We start from the raw sequence: 20,268 nt of genomic DNA on the forward strand, positions 1-20,268 counted from the left end.
CCCAGCAGCCCATCCACTACTCGAATCTCTATATTTTTTTCAAAAATGTTTTTTTCCAAAAAATTACATTTAACAATCAGTTTTATCCTGTATAACCTACTCCCCCTGGATCTCTCTTTTCATGTATTTTCTGTCCTTTTTTTTCGGAAAATTTTGCTGTTTCTGTCTGAAAACTGCAACTTTTCTTAGTCATTTTGAGCTAAAACGTTAATTTCTTGTTTTTTTACTCCCCAAAAAATTGGATTTTTCGGGACTTTTTCAACCCGAAATTCAGAGAAAATCTCAATATTTTGCAATTTTTCTTGCAAAAATTGAAAGTTCCTACTTGGAATGCTTTAATATTCATTTTTCAAAACCAAGTTTCAATAGAATTTATAGTTCAAAAACGACAACATCTGACGGCGCCGGCGGCCTTCGGAGACGATTCCAGAGAACGTGGCGATCGGTTTCTTTCCTTCGAGCTCGTCCAGAAGTTGCTCATCTATATTCTGCTCATCTTGAGACCCGACGTAGATATCCTGGGATTCAGAAGACTCCAAAGCTTCTTGACACTTTTTAAGGTTCTGACGGGCCAGGGACCAGCCTTCGAGGGCTTCTTTGTATAGGGGAGCAACGTATTTGAAGGCTCTTTCATAGTCAAAAGGAGACGACGTCGTTGAGGAGGATTCGGGAGATGACGTGGTGGATTCTGGAGCATTTCTGATGGATTCGAAGATTCTTTGAAGAAGATCAAGAAAATTTTGAGCGCCGTCGTCGTATTCAGTGCCTTCGGGAGATGACGTGTTGGATTCTGGAGCAGTTCCGATGGATTGGAAGATTCGTTCGAGAAGAGCAAGAAGCTTTTGGGCACCGTCGTCGAGTTCTGCATCTTCGGAAGATGACGTGGATTCTTCGTCGTTTTCTGAGGGTTCATAATCAGATTCAGAAGAGGTCGTATCTTCTGAATCATCCTCTGAACCGGATTCTGGAGATTCTTCAAGCGTCACGTCTTCTGTAGACATCGTAGTGGATGCTGGCTTTCTAGACCCTTCCAAAGCCAATCTCAAAAGTTCAGCGAGTCGTTCAGAAGGCGTCATATTCTTGAAGCGGTCCAGATTTTGCAAAATAAGCTCCATGAATTTTTCAACGAGTTCAGTACTCAAGATTCTTGGAATATGGGGTTCAACGTTTTCTTCTGAAGAGGATTCTGAAGATACTGAAGCTCCGTGATGACCCATTTCGTTCAAAAATGCCCATAAAAGTCGTAGGAATGCGGGAACTTCCGTTTCGGAGGATTCAGAAGGCGTCACGTCTCCTTCTGATCCTTCTATGATGACTTCTGGAGAATCTAATTCATCGTATTCGTCGATTTCTTGGGATTCTGATGACGAGGATTCTGAAGACGACGATTCTTCGGATTCAGATGACGTGGAACAGCCCCTGCCCAACGTCTTTGGACAGAATTGACCGCTCGGATCGACTTCACAATCCTTGCCGATTTTCCAGGCGATGAATGCGTCGAGATAGATGTTTCTAGAAGATTTGGGATTTTTTGAATTTTTGAATTTCTGAATTTCTGAATTAAAAAATTTCAAAAATTTTGAGCTTCTGAATATTCGAATTTTTGAATTTCAAAAAATTCTCCTCACCTCTGACATCCCGGATGTTCTGGGCTTGTCTCACAGTCGATTTTCTTTCCGGCTTTTCCGGCATTTTCGATTTTTTCCAACATGTCCTCCTTTTCCTCTTCTTCTCCTTTAATGGCATATTTTTGTGGCGAAAAATTGACAGAAGTCATGTTTCCTGATTTCCCTTGAAACATCTTTTTGTCTTTTCCGAGTCCCAGATCTTTACAGAAATCATAAGATGGATCAGTTTCACAGAACTTCTTGATTCTTTCAGAGATAACGTCTGGAATCGCAGGAGGATCCATTGATTTGGGAGATCTGGAAATTTAGAAAAATTACGACCCATTTTTAAAAATCGTTTCGAAAATACCTCAGAAACTATAGTAACCTCAAGCAACAGCTGTCTTCTTGAAGCTACAGTAGTCTCTAAAACTATAGTAATACCAAGAACTATTGTATTCTTGGAAACTACAGTAACCTCAAAAAGATAGTAATCCCAAGAAAATACACTAATCTCAAAAACTACAGTATTCTCAAGAACTACAGTAATCTTAATAACGAGAGTAATTTTTAAAACTACAGTGATTTACAGTACCGCATACGGATGATATATTCTTGAAAACTACTGTAATACCACAAAATAAATTAATTCCCAGAACTATTGTATTCTTGAAAACTGATATATTCTCAAAAACCGCAGTATTCACAAAAACAACAGTTATTTCAAAACTACAGTAATCTGAGTAAGCTACAGCAGTGATGGGAGGAAACGCATTTTTCCGAAATACGGAAAACGGAAACGGAAAAGAAAATTTTTTCCGCGGAAAACGAAACGGAAAAAAAATCTTTTAAAATCGGGCGGAAAACGGAAAACTAGAACGGAAACGGAAATTTCTTTTTTTCGTCTATTTATCAGGATTTTTCCCTTTTAACATAAAAAAATACACTTTTTAACGTTTAAAGACCATATTTGCATCACTTTCCATGATTTCTTTCAAGCCAGTTTCAGTTGAATGATTTCGTTGGTTTTTAAATTTTTTTTTTCCGTTTCCGCTAAAAAAAATGGCGGTTTTTCCGGAAAACGAAAACGGAAACGGAAATGAGATTTCAATTTTACGGAAACGGAATCGTAAATTTTTTTCCCGCGGAAACGGAAAAAAAAATCTCTAAAAACTGGGCGGAAAACGGAAAACGGAAGCGAAAAATCCTCCCATAACTGAGCTACAGTAATCTTCAAAACCCACCTGTTCAAATTAACAAATTCAAATCCGCATTCCGGATTTTTTGGATTGTTGGCACAATCCCGGCTGTTAAGAGCCAAGACCACAGAGAATAGGAATAGCAAGACCAGAAGAATCTTCATTTTTTCAGAATATTCTAGAAAAACTGGAATGTTCTAGAAAAGAAGGGAAATAATGATTTTTCGGAGAGTCTCTTTCGGTTTTATAGTTTTCCCTTTATTCGATTAACACCATTTTTGACTGAGGGGGCGGAGGGAATCAAAATTTGGAAAAAACACGGCATTTTTATGATTTTTATGTTCTGGGAAATGGAAGAAAAAATCTATGAGGATGTGTGCGGTTACTGTAGATTACTGTAGTTCTCATGAATACGGACGTTTTCGAGATTACTGTGTTTTTTTGGGATAATTTTATTAGTTGAGATTAATGCAGTTCTTGAGATTACTGTAGATTCTGAGTATACTTTTGTTTTTGAGGTTACTGTAGTTTTCAAGTAATAGTTTCGGAGGTCACTGTAGCTTCTTCAGGTTACGGTAGTTTTTAATAACATGTTCGTTTTTTTTTTGAATTACCGCAGTTTTTGAGGTTACTGTAATTATTTTCAAGAACTAAATCATTCTTGAAACTACAATAAATTTCAGGATTTCAAAGTTTTAGAGTGTTAGAATCTTGGAATTTCAAAATTCCAGAATTTCAGAATTCCAGAATTTAAGAATCTTAGAATTCCATTATTCAAATTTATGAAAAATCCAGATGTCCAGAACTCTAGGATTTCAGAATTCTGTAACAATAAGATTTCAAGCTTCTAAATTTCCGAAATTCAGAGACCCAAAATTCTAAAAAATTTAGAAAATGTCAGTGTCTAAAAATGTAAATTTTCCGGTAAATTGAGGTATTTACTCGGTCAAATTGAGCCAAAAATAGTAGCCAAAGCACAGAAAAAAAAACGAAATGCTCGTGTCAAAAAAAAACGTTAAACACTTGATTTTCTAGGAACAACAGGACCTAGGTATACTAGTTGATGATCAACTTCAATTCGACAAACACATCAATCTTATTGCCTACTCTGCTAAACTCAAGTCCCGCCAAATACTGAAAACGTTCCAATCGAAAAACCCTTGTTTATATTTCCGTCTCTTCGACACCTACATTAGACCGGTCCTCGAATACGGTTGTGAACTTTTCGATCCATCCAATACCACACTTGCCAATAAACTAGAATCTCCTCTTCGTTTTTTTACCAGAAAAGTCCTTCAGAGATGTAATATGCCCTTCAATTCATACACCGATCGCCTATCCCAGTTCTCTATGCTAACCACCCTTCATCGCCGCACCCTTCTAGTTCTTCGTACCTATCACAAAATTGTTATAAACTCATACCTTTTCCCTCTATGTCGTCCTACATTCTTCCCAGCCATTCTAAAAGAGCCCCGTATTTGTTCAAAATCAACGGTCAATACTTTGACTGCTACCTTCACAGAAACTTGTCTATGTGGAACCGTGTATGTAAGGTGATAAATTCTAAGCTCAGTCCGGTGGCGTTTGCTAAGCGAGTAGGAGCGATTCCTTATGATATTCTGATCCCTCCCACTTGACCTACAGGACTCTAGTCGGTCCGTCTGGTAATTTTACTTTTTTATTTGTACAGGTCCCATTTCTTGCCAAATTATCTATCGATTTCCCCCCATGCATTGCAAATAAGTATATTATTGTTCTCTAAAAAAAAACAAACCGATGACGGGCCCATACTCCCGGGGTACATCACAAGAGGGTACATTGAGGGTACATAATGCTCAGGGTGTACATTGACTGAGAAGCACATAGTTTGAAGGGGTAAATCTAGGTAATTGTCTCACTATCAGGGGCTATATCTAGACCAATCTCAGCCTAGATATATCTTTCTCTAGGCTAATTACTACCTAGCAGAGATCTCAGGAATTCCGACTTCCGACTTCCGAAAAACGCACTTTACTTGCGACTTCCTATTCTCCAATGTCACCAACGACTTTTTGCATAAAAATTGCGAGATTTGTCTGTTTTCGACCAGAAAAATAAATAAATAATTGCCAAAACTACCGCGAATAACATAAACGGTCCGAAATAAGTCCGAAATAACCGTAGGCTACCAAAACAGCTCGATTTTTAAGAGTTTAATTCCGAATTCCGGCTTCCTACTTCCGGGCGTTTCTCACTTCCGACTTCCGACTTTCGGAAATAAAATTTTACTTTCGACTTCCGACTTCCGAGTTCCAAAATTTCACTTCCTGACAACTCTGCTACCTAGATATACCTTTTCAGACTATGTACCCCTTCAGTCAATGTACCCCCTGAGCATGATGTACCCTATTTCGATGTACCCTCGGAGTATGGGCCCCGATGACGTCTGAAAACATTTATCTCAAAAAAGTCTAGACTCAAAGAAAAAATAGAAATTGGATGTTTATTTTTTCACAAAAATTTATTCAAAAATCAAAAATTTATGTTTTTTCGCGACAAGCGCAAAGCCTTTCGGAGTCAGGACAGGTGGCTTTGGGAACGCTTTCTTGCACTGTCCTTTGCACTTGCAACTGAAAAATTATTTTTCGATGATATTGTACAATCAGTTTGGTGAAACTTACAATTGGCTGCAACCGTAGTGACGGATGGACTCCGGGTCATGCTGAATGAATATGATTGTTATTTCTTCTTTCAAATATATGATTTCTTTTTAAACTCACAATCGCTTCCGTGTAGAAGGCTTTGTCCATAACTTCCACGGGGAAGTCGCGGTGCAGCCATTGGTGCAGTTGCAGTCGAACTGAGAAACACAAACTTTCAGCAAAAGTGGAAAATGGTTCAACTCACCGCTTCTGAGAATCGATCCAATTTGCGATGAGCGGCGACCAGGTCTCTCTCAATTTCATCCACAGCGTTTTCCTCGATGTGTTCATGATACATTTCGCCTGTCATCTTCTTGAATGGATCTTCGATTCCGCTATCCACAAACATGCGCACGTCATCATTTCTGTAATAAAATTTAAGTTTTGAGAATAATGTTTTTTTTTGTTTACATACATTTGGAGAAGAGTCCTAGAATCTTTTGCAGCAAGAGTCTGTGAATGATCCGTTCTCTGGCGAGCTGAACCGTGCCATTCATAAGTTCTTCATCTGAAATTTTCATTTATTTATCAATTATTTCTCTTAGCACAAACTAACCGGTTGGCATCCGAATGTCTGGGCGAGACTTCATTCGCACTTGAAGAGCCTGAAATATCTTTATAAACTGATGATGGCGGAATTTTGAATTTCTTAGAGTTTTTCAGTTTTTCAGTTTTCGAATTTTCGAATTTTCTCACTTTTGAATTTTCGAATTTTCTTATTTTTGAACTTTCTTATTTTTGAAGTTTTGAAAGTCATGAGAAGAATGCATTCAGCGATGAACCAGTAAAAAACTAGATAGAATCGCGCCAAAGGCGCACCAGCTAGCTGATAAAACTAATAATTTTTGGAGACCAAATAATCTACTTACCGATAAATTGTGTTTTGTAGAGTTTCTCATTGAAAAAAAGACCATGGAATCGACGGAAAATAGAATAGAAATAAAAATCAGGATATTTAAAAAAATCAATAGAAGGGAATTCTCCAAAATCCATTCACTTTTAGGATTTTTGGAGAATTCCCGGAGAATATTTAGACGTCTATTCAGAAAGTCGTCAAAAGAGAAGAATGATGTATTCGGTGGGGTGAAGGGGCGGGACGTCCATGTGAAGAGACGAGGGGGCGTCTTTTACTCTTTATCGACTTTTGCGTCTCCTCAATCTCCATACTCTCTCAAATGGACAGGTGTGAAGTGAGGGTCATTATGACACTTTATGGTATGAGAACTCTTATGTCAACAAAAAAGGAGACATTGATTACAGAGAGTGTAGACAAGGAGGAGTCGCAGAGTTATTACGTCATCTACAGTAGCAAATGGTGCACCAATTTGGGGTCAAAACGGAGTATCGAAGAATTTGGGGGAACAATATACGGCTGTGTCCCAGAACAAAAGTGGGCAAGGGACCTTTTTCTGCAACAAATCAATATGGGCTACATAATCAATTGCATGGTACAAATCAATTGGATTTTTCCAGTTTAAAGGTCTCAACAAATCAATTGGTTCTAAATTAAATGGGAATTGGAAGGGAACGTGGACCTATACAAGCGGGCTGATAACCGGTGTCAAACAAAAGAGAGTTCATGTATCAGTGAGCTTTTAAGAGGAGTCTACGGTATCACTTACCTATTCTGAAGTTTTCATCAAAATCTCTGTTTACGAGGTGTTGAAGAAAGAAAAATTAGAAAAATTTCAAAACGATTTTCATAAAACTGCTCTTAACTTCGAAGAGAAATTGAAGAATAGAAATTTGAAAAATAATAAAATCTATATTTTAGAAATTTTCAGTAATAGAAATTCGAAAATTTTTCAATAGCTGAATTCAAAAAGTTAGTTCTTGAGGTTACTGTATTAGGTTGGCGGGAAAGTCTTTGTCACTCTGTTTGTTTAATCACTGTTCTCGTATATGGAGGCTGTGTATGATATCGACTCTAGTGAATAACAAGGTGATAAGAACCTTCCATATAAACAAGTCCCCATTTCCTTCCCTGCTCCTCATCTGTAATTGAAACGATATGTTTGTTCCCACTGCTATTCACATCAGACATGTTTTGATTTACCTCTTCCTATCTCACACCACGATGAAGGATTCGGAATCTTTCTTGAAGAATGTGTACAACACACATGCCCCTCACTACAATACTATTCGCAATTGGTTCCATCGTTTCGAAAAAGATGACTTCTCGCTCGATGAAAAGGATCGCTCTGGGAGACCCCGTGAGTTGGATTTGGACAAGCTGAAGCACGCATTGCAATCGGATCCATTTCAATCTAGCCGTGAACTAGCTGTCACATTCGGAGTTCACCATAGCACAGTCCTTGAAGGTTTGAAGTCTCTTGGAATGAGAAAACTTTTTGGTCGATTCATACGTCATCACCTGACTCAAGCCAACCTTGACCGCCGAGTCGACGATTCGATTACTCTTCTCACTCTCCACGCGGGCGATCGATGGCTGGACCGGCTAATAACCGGAGATGAGAAGTGGGTCTTCTACGATAATCACCACAGGAAATCCCAGTGGGTTGGAGAAGGAGAGAGCCCACAGGATGTCCCCAAACCCGACCTTCATCCGAAAAAAGTTATGCTCTCTGTGTGGTGGGGAGTGGACGGCCCCATCTACTGGGAACTTCTGCCCGAGGGCAAAACAATAACTGGAGACCTCTACACTACTCAACTACGAAACCTCAAGAAAGCAGTCGACCGTTCGGCCCTGAAAGACAAGAAAGTGTACTATCAACATGATAACGCTCGCCCACATGTTTCGAAACAAGTGAAGCAGGAGCTGATGGGATATGGATGGAATGTTCTCCCTCACCCCCCGTATTCTCCTGATCTTGCTCCTTCCGACTATTGGTTATTTGGCGATATGACACGTGCCTTCGAAGGAAGAAGCTTCAATTCCCGTGGAGCGGTCGAAGCGGCACTCAAACAATACTTTGCCTCACGCCCGGCTGGATTCTACCGCAATGGAATCCATAAATTGAGGGAACGTTGGAGACATGTTGTTGATAATGATGGACAATATAATTAATTATTCGGTTATTTTTTCTTTGAGAAATAAACTATTGAAAAAGTGACAAAGACTTTCCCGCCAACCTAATAGTTTTCAAGAATACTGTAGTTTTACGATCACTGTGTATTACCGAATACAGAAATTCTTCAGAATATTCCGATTTTCCCGGATTTCAATCAACCTTAGCGTTTTTTGATATTTTTCAGTTTTCTGGATTAATTTGAAAAATGGAAAAAAAATGAGGGAGAATTTATTAATTAACGGGAAAGAATGGGCAAAAAACGAGAATGAATAATAAGTTAATGATTAATTTCCTTTTGTATTCCAGCAAGCATTTCAATTTCGAATTTGAAGATTCCTCCATTATTTTGAACAGCTGGCGACGGCTCCAGCATATCAATTGGGAAACGGGAGAGATTTCCAATTTTTTCGCACTTGACGATCCTGAAACATGTTCATAAACTGATTTCAATTTCAAAGTACGCTTTATTGTTTCCAAATTCTCGACAAAGTCATAGAAACAAAGGTGAAATTCGAGGAAAAGGATTCCGAAAATTTTCTAATCACATCATTTTATGACTTTCAAGTTTCTTTTTTTTTTATACAATTTTGGACATCCAAACTGTAGAAAGGTGGATTTGAAAAAATGCAACAACATACTAGCAATTTCAAAAAGTACCGAAAAAACAACTAACCGAATTGTTGAAAAGTTGGGTTGGAGGTCTCTTCTGGTCGATTTGTTTTCCTCCCTGGCTGCAGTGTTTGAGGAACAGATCGGCTTCTGCCTCTGGAGCTGTTTCGTCAGCAACCGTAAACTGAAATATTTGATGTTTCAATTTCAAAAAAAAAGTAGAATGTAAAAGTTAATTTTGAATAGAACGCGACTCACACTTCGAGCTCAATTCTCTTAGTTACTATTAGAAAAATCAAAAATCTATAAACTGAAACAATTTTGGTCAGTTGGTGAATTCTTGATATCATTCATGGATAGGAATCGAAAAAGTTGAGACCACTGATTCATTTTCAAACTTACTGTTTGCCTCGCTGGGTAGCCAGTATACTTGTAAATCCCCAAGCAGTGGAAGGTTCTCGAGTAATCGGCTTTGGATGGATGTGAGGAGTTCAGTGTATCAGCAAAGATGGGCAAATTGATGAACTTGCATCGTTGAGCTTCTGGCATGAGCTCAAGGCGTCCAGTCAATTTTTCTGAAAGAAGCGTTAATTAATTGGTTTGTCGAATAGCTCTCATTCTTCTACTTTTTTAGTGCTAACTTTTTCAAAACTATTATTATTTTGAATAATTCAAAACTCAGAATACGCAAACGCTGCTTATCTCACTTTGTGGAACTTTCAGAGATTTACACTGAAATAAGATTCGCCTGGAAAAAAACTAAGTTTGAAGAAAGCTAGGACTTCAAGTAAGCAGAGTAGTCATAGTCAGGTACAAGTTTAAGATCTTTATATGCTTCTGACTGCAAGGCTTGAGTTTGAAACTAGTTTTTTTTCTGTTTTTTTACAAAAGTTGATAAATTTCATGTTCTAATTTTCAGAACTTTTACAACCGGTAATTTCAAACAGGGGGCAAACTGACCATATTTGAACACTGGGACTGTCCTTCCCATTTGATGAAGTGATGTGTAGTCAAGAGAAGCTTCACGACTGGCAAATGCGTGGTCTGCGGGAATGGATTCTCGAAATTCGGCATATCTGAAAATGTTTTCTTTTATTTTACGCAAATTCTGAGAGGAAGATTTTTACTTTCAAAATTTGGATTCAGGAAAAACCATTTGAAAATATGGAATTTCCAAAACTCGAAAAGTTCAAGACACTATGCCAAAATTCACAGTTTAGAAAAAACTCATTCGAAAGGTTCTTCAACTTTTTAAACATTCAGGAAATTTCAGAAGTTCAAAATTCATGAATTTGGAATTCAGAAAATTTACGATTTCGAAAAAACTCACATTTTACATTCGAATCTCCAGAAAAATATAGAAAAAATCCAAAATCCATTCATTAACAGGATTCTTAGATAGAAATCAGAATATAAAAAAAATCAATAGAAGGGAATCCTCCAAAATCCATTCATTTTTAGGGTTTTTGGAGAATTCCCGGAGAATATTTGGACGTCTATTCAGAAAGTCGTCAAAAGAGAAGAATGATGTATTCGGTGGGGTGAAGGGGCGGGACGTCCATGTGAAGAGACGAGGGGGCGTCTTTTACTCTTTATCGACTTTTGCGTCTCCTCAATCTCCATACTCTCTCAAATGGACAGGTGTGAAGTGAGGGTCATTATGACACTTTATGGTATGAGAACTCTTATGTCAACAAAAAAGGAGACATTGATTACAGAGAGTGTAGACAAGGAGGAGTCGCAGAGTTATTACGTCATCTACAGTAGCAAATGGTGCACCAATTTGGGGTCAAAACGGAGTATCGAAGAATTTGGGGGAACAATATACGGCTGTATCCCAGAACAAGGGTGGGCAAGGGACCTTTTTCTGCAACAAATCAATATGGGCTACATAATCAATTGCAGGGTACCAATCAATTGAATCATTTCTGGTTCAGAGGTCCCACATATCAATTGATTCTAAATTAGAAGGGAATTGAAAGGGAGTGTGGATCGACAAGCGGGCAGATAAACGGTGTAAAAATAAGTAGTCGTAACCAGCAAAAAAAAATAAGATAACTTTCAAAAATTAACTGGATTTTGTAAGAATTCGGTAGTTCTTGAGATTACAGCAGTTTCTTGAGGTTATGGTACCTTTCAAGATTACGCAGGTAAGGCGCGACAGCAGAAGAGCGTACGTAAACGGCGGCTGAAGATTTAAATATTGTTTTCCGTTTTGAAGCAAATCGGGAAAGTTTTGTGACAAAACAATAATTAGTAATCGTACCATAATGAAAAAAGTATGTCAAGTATTTTTTTTTTCATTATTCATTATATGAAACTGTGATAAAGATAAAAATACAAGAACAACTCTCTTTTTTGTTTTCTGTTTTTTTTTCTTTCTTGAAGGGTATTTTACGAAGATACATATTTTTCATGGTCCGATTACTAATAATTGTCTTTCGTACTTTTTGTCACAAAATTCTCTTCAAAACGTAAGTTATAGCCAATTCTTAAATTTTCAGTCGCCGTTTGTACGCTTTTCGGCAGTCGCGCCTTACCTGTGTACCGTCGTTTTCGAGACTACTGAAGTTTTGAGGATACTGTATTTTCTTGTGATTACTGTAGTTTCTTTAGGTTACTATAGTTATTCAGAATATTGTAGTTCTTATGAATATGTTTAGACGTTTTCGCGGGTACTGTAGTTTCTGCGGCTACGGTAGTTTTCAAGAATACATCAGTTTTGAGATTAAACACTGTACTTTGGGGATTACTGTAGTCTTCATCATACATGGACTGATAGAATCGAGTCGGCTCACAAGTACGAGTAGTTGACGAAAGGTATACTGTAGACTACTACTGCTCTAGAATACTGTAAACTGTAGACAAAAAGTTTACTGTAGATCAGACTGTGAATTTACACCGATGAGAAATCGTACTAAAATCTTTGGGATTCTATGTGCAAGGCGTCTTTGAGCAGTTTTACAATGATTTGTTTATTGAAAAGTTAATTGAAAAAATATTTAATTTTCAGTTAAGGAAATTTTCAAAAATTGTCTCAAAGTTGACCCGGTGGGTTTAAAACACTGCCCATGGGAGCCATTGTGTTCAGAAGGTATCTTCAGGAACTTCCTTCGACTTGCGGACAGATTTGCGTTGAGCGTAGTTGACCATGATTGTAGTTCTCTGTAATATTATGGTTTACCAAAAATCTGCATATGATAAAGAATCGATGTTATTCTCAATAATTGTCAAAAGTAGACATTTTCAAACCAATAAGTGTCCAAATAACTATTTTTGAAACGTGCATTTGTACCATTTCTAACATCGCCAGTTAGGCATATTTTTCCAGGTTTTACTGTAATTAAAAAACTTACGAAAATTGCGTAGGCCCATTGGAGAGCGACCGTAGTCGAGATGACCAAGTAGTCGACTGCTCTCCCGGCGATTCGCTTGACCATCTTCGTTCCCTTGAGCGGCTCCTGGATAGGCGAAGAAATTGTCCTTTGCCACAACGATTTGCTGTAGAGAGGAAACTTCTCCAGGTCTTTGTAGTCGTTCCAGATCTTCAAACACTTGGTCGTTCTCGATTTCTCCGTTTTTCGGCCTCTGATCAAAAAGTCTGCGATACCAATCAATCAATGCGACTTGTCCCAGGGGATTGTGCCATTTTGAAGGAACGTTGAGAACGAAACTCTCTCCTTTGTAGTTTGGAACAAGAACATTTTTGTTGACATATTCCTCCATAAAGAACATGACGATGATGATATCCGCGTCGTTGATTCTTTGGAAGATTGCGATTGTTCTTGCCGTAAACTCCTGGTTTCGATTTAGATCCCTTAGTTTCTCACATCTGAAACAACTTTGTCCTGCTTTTGAACTTTCTCCACTTCCGTCTGGTGTTCTTGCATCTCCTTCTGTTTGTCATTAATAACCTTGATGAAATCCTCCAGTTTCTGATGAAGATTTCTCATCTCTTCTTGTTCCCTTCTTCAGCCTGAAAAATGACAAATTACCTCAGCTTTATAAAAATGCCGTTGAAGAAAAAATGATTTTCAGCACAACTAACCTCCCATTTTCAAAATAAAATTCAAACTTACTTCAAGGGAAATGGCCAAAGGATTCATTGGAAAATATATAGAAATAAAAATCAGGATATTAACAAAAATCAATAGAAGGGAATTCTCCAAAATCCATTCACTTTTAGGATTTCTGGAGAATTCCCAGAGAATATTTAGACGTCTATTCAGAAAGTCGTCAAAAGAGAAGAATGATGTACTTGGTGAGTAGATGGGATCTTTCTCTGCAAAAAATCAATTAATTGATTATATGCAGAGTGCTAATCAACAGGGAGGTACAAAAGAAGGAGACGCAGGTTTATGACGTCATCTACAGATCTACAGTTTCGTTTGGTAGAAGGGGCATGGAACCTTTCTTTGCGTCAAGTCAATATGGGGTACAAATCAATTGGTTTTTTCCTGTTTAAATGTCCCAACAAATCGATTGGTTCTTAATTAGAAGGGAATGTGGACCTACAAGCGAGTAGCTAAGCGGTGCAAAAAAGACGTTGAATGTATCAGTGACTCATTTATTGAAAATGAGAAATCAGAATTAATTATTTCTTGGTTTTTTTTCCGTTTCTTCTGTCAGCGTATCTTGGAATGATTTGAATTTGTTTGCGCAGGTGTTCCACAAATACCGTATTTCCTCTAATAGGAGCCCACTGAAACCATCAACTTTGAGCTCAATTATCTTGATTCCTGTGAAAGATATCAAAAAGTGGTCAACTATCAACATTTTAAACATAATATCATTAACATTTGATTAGTTGACAAAACTTTAATATTTTTCACAGGACTCAAGATAATGGAGTACAATGTTGACGATTTGGGTTGGCTCCTATTAGAAAGATCCCGCAATCTATGGAACTTGCATTTGGTTTTTGGACAATTTTTGGCAGCATGCTTGATCTCAATATAAGTTTCCTTGGGTCACAACATGTGGATTCTCATATGGAATATTTTATTTCGATGGTACGGTGGAATTTCTAAATTTTCAAGTTTCTAAATTTTTGATTTTTGAATTTCATATCAAAACTTTTGCACTTTTGCTTTGGATAAGATGTTGGCATTAGATTTTTGTATTTTTCGTAGGAACCTAGATAATTGAGCTCAATGTGCACGTATTGGGTGGGCTTCTACTAGAGCATTTATGGTAGGTTTTAGAAGGCTGAGCTTCACATTTTTTCGAAGAATCTTTTTACTATTTTTTAGAACGTTTTGTTAATGGAATCTTTAAAAAGTGAAGGATAACACAAGTTTCTCAAGGTTAGAAATCGTTTATTAGATGAAGGAGTTGAAGATAAAAGACAGACACAATGATTATTTCGGTCATTCCTGCTTTGTTTATGAGTCGCTCCCATTGGTTCTTCATAATTTCCAGACGTCCCGTACTCCTTATGTATCTTCATATGTCAACATGGACGTTCATGAAGAATCCACCCATAGAAAAGTATTCAGCTGGTGTTCAATCCTCTAACTTCGAAGACGTGATAGAATACCGAGGAAGCCGAGAAGTCAACATGGACGTTCGTGAAGGATCCACCCATTGAGACAATCACAAACTTCGAATATTTCGGAGAATTATTCAGTTGGTGTTCAATACTCTTCTTTTGCTCAACCGATTCTTTCTTTCTCTCCTCGGTTATCGCTTCGTCCTTCAGGTTTTCCAACCGCTTCTCTAACGACTGCTTCACGAGGCGAGATGGACAAAATGCTTTATCGAATCTGAAAAATTATTAACATGATTACCAGGTTTTCAGACTACCGTATTACCTCTAATAGAAGCTCACCCTAACCGTCAACTTTGAGCTCAATGATCTCGGCTCCGATGAGAGATGTCAAAAAATGGTCAACTGATAAAATCTTGGTGATATTATGATAGCCATTTTGCCAGTTGATCACTTTTTTGTATCTTTCATAAGAATTGAGATAATTGAGCTCGAAGTTGACGGTTTGAGTGAGCGTTGATTAGAGGAAATACGGTAATTTTCATTAGAGAATTTGAACTAATGTGAGATCTTCTAGAAACAAAACCACAAGAATATTGTTTAAATTAATTATATATTGTTTTGATAATGGCGTTTTTTAAAATTTTATAATCAACTTACTTGGTACCGGATCCCGATTCTTCATTTGAAAGAATATTGATGCAGATATCCCTCTCATTTTATGGCATTTTGAAGCGATTGATAACTTCCGAAAGTGAAATTTTTGCGGGGAGACATTTTTGCTTGAAACTATCGATGACTGTTACCTCGACCTCAACACATTCCTTCGATTCTGAAAAAGATTTTGAATTTTTTTTGAATTTTTGAAATTGTGATTTTTCGAATTCCCGAATTTTTGAAAGTTGCGAGTTTTCGAATTTGGAATTTCGAAAAATTTGGGAACTTTCGAGAATATCGAAAATTCGGAATTTTTGAAAACATTGAATGAGAGAAATTCAAAAGTCAATAATATTGCAAGGTTCTAAAAGTTAAAACTTTTTTGAACACTCAGGAATTTCCAGAAACTCAAAACTCAAAATTTTTGAATTCATTAAAATTTACAGTTCACTCACCTTTTACATTTAAGATTCCAGAAAAATAATAAATTGCTAAATCCATTCATATAGGATTCATTGGAAAATAGAATAAGCAGAATGTCAACAAAAATCAATAGAAGGCATACTTGTAAAATTCCGGGCCGGCCCGCCAAAGCCCGGGCCTGAGGAAATTTTCAAGGCCCGGGCCCGGTGTCAAAAATTCTGTATTTTTGAGCCTAATTTTGAGCTCTCAATATAATTTTTTCCATTGTTTTTTCGTATTTCGGATTGTTTGTCTGTCTGATCAAAAAAGATCGAAAAACTCGAAAAAAATTTTTTTGGTCGAAAAAAAATCACATAAGGGTCCCCCCTTAACAAATATTCAGAAGTTCAAGGAAATTCCGAAAACCTCGAAAATCCACAGACTCTAAGAAATCAAAACGATTCGAGGTTACGGTAGTTTTCAAGAGTACAGTAATATTAGGATTACTGTAGTTCCAATTTTCTGAAATCGCCTTTTCTTGAAAAATTCAAACATTTATTAATTATTTTTTCGCTTCAAGTCAACATATCAATTACAGAGAGATGGTAAGGAAAAGAATGAAAAAATAATTAGTATTTTATAGTTCAAGGAGTACATGATAAGAAGAAGTTATGTTATATTAAATTGATATTATGAGGGCACAGGAGGGCAAAAAGAAAACACTGAGAAATTTCAAATTATCCGAGAATGGTGGGGGAGGGGGAAAGCAAATCGAACAAGAAGTGATAGTGATCAAGGAGATCGTTTTTAAAACATGAGGGTTCCTTATTGAAGATATAAGAAAAAATGTCAGTTTTAAGAAATTTAAAAAATGTAACTGAAATTTAGAGGAGATAGACAAAAAAGAAGAATCAAAAATACAAATGATTATCGTTATCCGGATCATAGTGACCAAATTTCGAAGTTATCGGTTTCAGCGGTTCTGATAACTCCATTGGTGAGCTAGTGGATGTGCTGGCGACGTCATCGGAGGAGGGTTCGTTGGGCAGTTCGACGGGAGACACACGTCGCTCTCGTCGCATCTTTTCTTTGCTGGAAGAGAAAAAAAAGTTGATTAGGGTTTCTAGGCCACTGCCAGTTAGCTAGGCCATGCTTTGAGATTCTAGGTTATGGCTCCTCAGAAATTGAAATTTGGTATTCTAGGACAGCCAATTAAGTTTCTAGGCCACCTCTTTTTCTGGATCTTCCCCATTCGGATTTCTAGGCCACGGCGGCCACGTTATGTAAAATTCTAGGCCACCATGGTTTGTATATTCTAGGCCGCAACTGAGTGCTTTCTAGAAACTAGAATTTCAGATCCTAGACCAGTCATTTGGGCTTCTAGGCGACAAAGTTTTTTGAACAATTTAGAGATTCTAGGCCATTAATTTTTCTAGGTCACTCCATTTCCAGCAATGAGGAATTCTAGACCATTGTTTGCATTTCTAGGCCACCATTCACTACTGTAGGCCAAGGGCTTAGCTTAATCTGACGAATCTGGTCTTCATGAATTCGAATAACCTAGCATTTTCAAAATTTTTAAAATCCTATCTCCATAATTGCTGAGCTATAGGTTTTCTAGGCCATCAAAATTCGATGGTCTAACTTTCTTCACGAGTAGTTCCCTCTGCCACCCTCATCAATATCACTTACTTATCAAACGAGTATCCATAATCAAACGTCAGCTCAGTGTTCGGTTCCATCGCGTGTTTCGCATAGAATCCTATCCGATGCTCACCGCCGATCACCTTCGTCCGTGCGTACAGTGTCGCATCCTTTTCCGATGCACAATTTGCGAAACGCGACAAATTTCCCAGTTTGTTCGAGTCGATTGCGCCGCCTGATGAGAGATCTGGAAAATGGGGAAATGTTTCGATCAGGATTTAAGACAATCGGGTCATATTCTGATCAATGTCAAATATTCTACAAATCGGTCATTTCCAGTTACATTTCTATCAGAATTTCTGTAAGAAAGCTCAACTTTCAGCCAAATTGACTAACCTTCAATACATGAAATTTCAATTTTTAATAAAAAATGAGCAATTTTCAGTCGAACTTTCGCCAAATTTCAAGTAGAAATGAGATTACTGTAGCTTCATAGGTTACTGTAGTTACTAAGATTACTGTGGTTTCTGAGATATTGTAGCTTTCAAGAATACAGTTGTTTTCGCCAAATTTTAAGTAGAAATAGGATTACTGTAGCTTCAAGAAGACATCAGTTTCTTGAGGTTACTGTAGGTTCTAAAGTTACTGTAGTTTTTTATATTACTGTAGTTATTAATATTACTGTACAAGACAATACAGTAGTTTCTTCGATTACTGTAGCCTTGGAGATTACTCTAGCTGTTGAGGTGACTGTAGTTTTGGCATTATTGTAGTTTTTGAGGTTACTGTAGTTATGAAGACAATACAGTAGCGTCTTCGATTACTGTAGTCTTGGAGTTTACTGTAGGTTTTGAGTTTTGAGATTACTGTAGTGATTAGGATTAGTTTAGTTTTGGAGGTTACTGTAGTTTATTCTCACTTTTCAATTTTGAATTTTGAGTTTCTTGGATTTTTCAATAATTTTCAGTTCATTCCGAAACAAAAGTTTTTATCTAAAAACTCACTAAAAATATAACTGCACTGTATCTTATCATATATCGCTCCTCTCCGTTCAGCCTCCGCATCGGATATCCTCTCGCCAACGTACTCCGTAATGAATTCGTCTTTTTCAACACTTTCCAACAGGAATAACCCATTTCCAGCTATGCCCGACGGACAGCACATCATTCGTTTTTGGAGCATTTTTGTCATTGGAATATTCTTACAACTCTTCGGATTCGTTATATCATCACATTTACAATTAAAACATGTCAATGGATCACATTCCCATCCAGCCAAGAAGCATTGACACTTATTCTGATTGCACTGACCGGGACGGCATGCGCATCCGGGGAACCGCTGTTTGCAGTTCTTATCACAATGACAATGCGCAGAACATGTCATATTCTCTCGGCAGGAACATTCGAGAACATCCGGTCCACATGGTCCATTGTGACGGCATCCTTTGAACGGGAGCGTTGTATCGAATAGACTCTTTTTGCCCGTTTTCATTGGGCGCGTTGGTTTACGATCTTCCATTCCATTCGTTGATTCGGAATCCGTTCCGTTGATGGAGGCAGAGTCTTGGTTGGATTGGGTTTCCGATTCGGACAGTTTCTTTTCTTTATTAGCGAATAGGCGACGGAAAGCGTTGTCTCGGGCTTGGTGCGGTCTGGAATTTCGATATTTTCAGAAAAGCATCAAATTTTCAAAAATCGGCAAACACGAAAAACTGGACAAAAACACTAATTTCAGACGGATTTCAGCCATTTTCAGTTCGTTTTTTTTCTAGTTTTAAAATACTCACAACATCTTGGGAGCCTGTCCAATGAGAATCTGTCGATCGCTAAAATTTTCGGCCAAGCTCGCAATCAGTTCATAGATATCACGACACGTCTTGAATCGCGGCTCGCTTCCCTCTCGAACGTAGCTTTTGACGAAATCACAGAATGTCTGAAATTCGAGATTTTTCGTTTTTTATCTGAAATGATTTTTGGGCAATTATGGGTTTAAATAGAGTCAAAAACTCTAGATTTTTGAATGATTTTTTAGAGTTTTTGGGACCAGGTTTCGACGAATTTCTGATCAAATTTGGGTCATTTTTCGCCAGATTTAGACTATTTTAGAGGCAATTTTAAGCCATTTTAGGCGTCCTTACGCATATTTTGGCCTAATTTAGAGCCAAATTTCAATCATTTTAAGTTCATTTTAAGCCTAATTTAGACGTTTTTGACTTTTTTAGACCGAAAATCAAAGCATTTTAGATTGAATCAGGAAAATTATCTGGCAATTTCGGTCAATCCCAGACCGTTTCCAACCAAATTTAGGCCATTTTTACAATTTCCATGTTCAAATTTCTGTATTTCTGCCCACTCACATCCGATTGATCCAGCAAAAACATGGCCGCAATCATCGCTCCATTCTCAATGCTCATTTTTCCGATACTCTCTTTGCACAGCCAAATCTTGGCTTGTCCCTCGCTAATCTCTTCGGCGCTCGGTGTCAAAATTTTATGGATTTTCTCTTTTTTCAGCGTTCTCCAGCACTTGTCAGAGCATTTTTCGCCTGGAGGAGCTTGGTCGGTGGGAAGTGGTAGATGGACGAGGGAGACGTCTCCATTGGGATGTTCTGGAGGCAGTTGGCAACGGAATCCGTGATTGCCGCAAGCGAATGTCAGACACGAGTAGCATTGGAGATTCTGGAAAAAATACAAATTTTGAAAAATTGCGATTTTTTCAAATTTTCAAATTTTAAGTATTTGAAAGCTTTGGAATTCCCCAGAATATCGAATTTTAAAAAATTCAAAAAAAGCCAGCTTTTCAGATTTTCATAGTTGCAAGCGGGCCGGCCCGGGCAGGAGGCGGGCTGATGAATAACTTGTCTCTAGAACGAGATATTCAGACGGGTTGGGGGGCAAATGAGAGATCTCGACAGGGCTCATCACGTCTATATCATTCGAGCCCGGATTCC

At 37.7% G+C, this 20,268-nt stretch overlaps 5 protein-coding genes across 5 annotated transcripts in view; all 5 read right to left on the minus strand.

Annotated features, from left to right (window-relative positions):
• Positions 1 to 362: 362 nt before the first annotated feature.
• Positions 363 to 1,912, minus strand: CBG26141 (the record flags this gene model as incomplete). Its single annotated transcript, XM_045241996.1, has 2 exons — positions 363 to 1,512; positions 1,629 to 1,912. 2 exons carry the CDS (start codon positions 1,910 to 1,912, stop codon positions 363 to 365), a joined length of 1,434 nt encoding a protein of 477 aa, XP_045099138.1.
• A 3,450-nt stretch (positions 1,913 to 5,362) lies between these two features.
• Positions 5,363 to 5,984, minus strand: CBG26142 (the record flags this gene model as incomplete). The annotated part of the gene is made up of 5 exons (XM_045241997.1): positions 5,363 to 5,415; positions 5,467 to 5,507; positions 5,566 to 5,645; positions 5,693 to 5,852; positions 5,899 to 5,984. The coding sequence occupies 5 exons, from the start codon at positions 5,982 to 5,984 to the stop codon at positions 5,363 to 5,365; spliced, it is 420 nt and encodes a 139-aa protein (XP_045099139.1).
• Positions 5,985 to 8,893: 2,909 nt separating this feature from the next.
• Positions 8,894 to 10,202, minus strand: CBG11097 (the record flags this gene model as incomplete). The annotated part of the gene is made up of 5 exons (XM_045241998.1): positions 8,894 to 8,941; positions 9,193 to 9,312; positions 9,531 to 9,703; positions 9,836 to 9,860; positions 10,089 to 10,202. The coding sequence occupies 5 exons, from the start codon at positions 10,200 to 10,202 to the stop codon at positions 8,894 to 8,896; spliced, it is 480 nt and encodes a 159-aa protein (XP_045094448.1).
• Positions 10,203 to 12,228: 2,026 nt separating this feature from the next.
• Positions 12,229 to 13,532, minus strand: CBG26143 (the record flags this gene model as incomplete). Its single annotated transcript, XM_045241999.1, is given in 4 exon segments — positions 12,229 to 12,293; positions 12,485 to 12,960; positions 12,971 to 13,054; positions 13,501 to 13,532. The coding sequence occupies 4 exon segments, from the start codon at positions 13,530 to 13,532 to the stop codon at positions 12,229 to 12,231; spliced, it is 657 nt and encodes a 218-aa protein (XP_045099140.1).
• Positions 13,533 to 16,586: 3,054 nt separating this feature from the next.
• Cbr-mes-2 overlaps positions 16,587 to 20,268 on the minus strand; it is a gene marked incomplete at both ends in the record, with an annotated part of 7,793 nt that continues 4,111 nt past the window's right edge. The window contains 5 exons of the mRNA XM_045242000.1: positions 16,587 to 16,767; positions 17,368 to 17,566; positions 18,300 to 18,970; positions 19,106 to 19,251; positions 19,676 to 19,996. Of these exons, the coding sequence (XP_045094449.1) occupies positions 16,587 to 16,767; positions 17,368 to 17,566; positions 18,300 to 18,970; positions 19,106 to 19,251; positions 19,676 to 19,996 (1,518 nt within the window). The remainder of the gene's footprint in view (positions 16,768 to 17,367; positions 17,567 to 18,299; positions 18,971 to 19,105; positions 19,252 to 19,675; positions 19,997 to 20,268) is intronic.

The sequence above is a fragment of the Caenorhabditis briggsae genome (assembly GCF_000004555.2).
Source record: "Caenorhabditis briggsae complete genome, chrII, whole genome shotgun sequence".
NCBI classification, from domain to species: Eukaryota; Metazoa; Nematoda; class Chromadorea; order Rhabditida; family Rhabditidae; genus Caenorhabditis; species Caenorhabditis briggsae.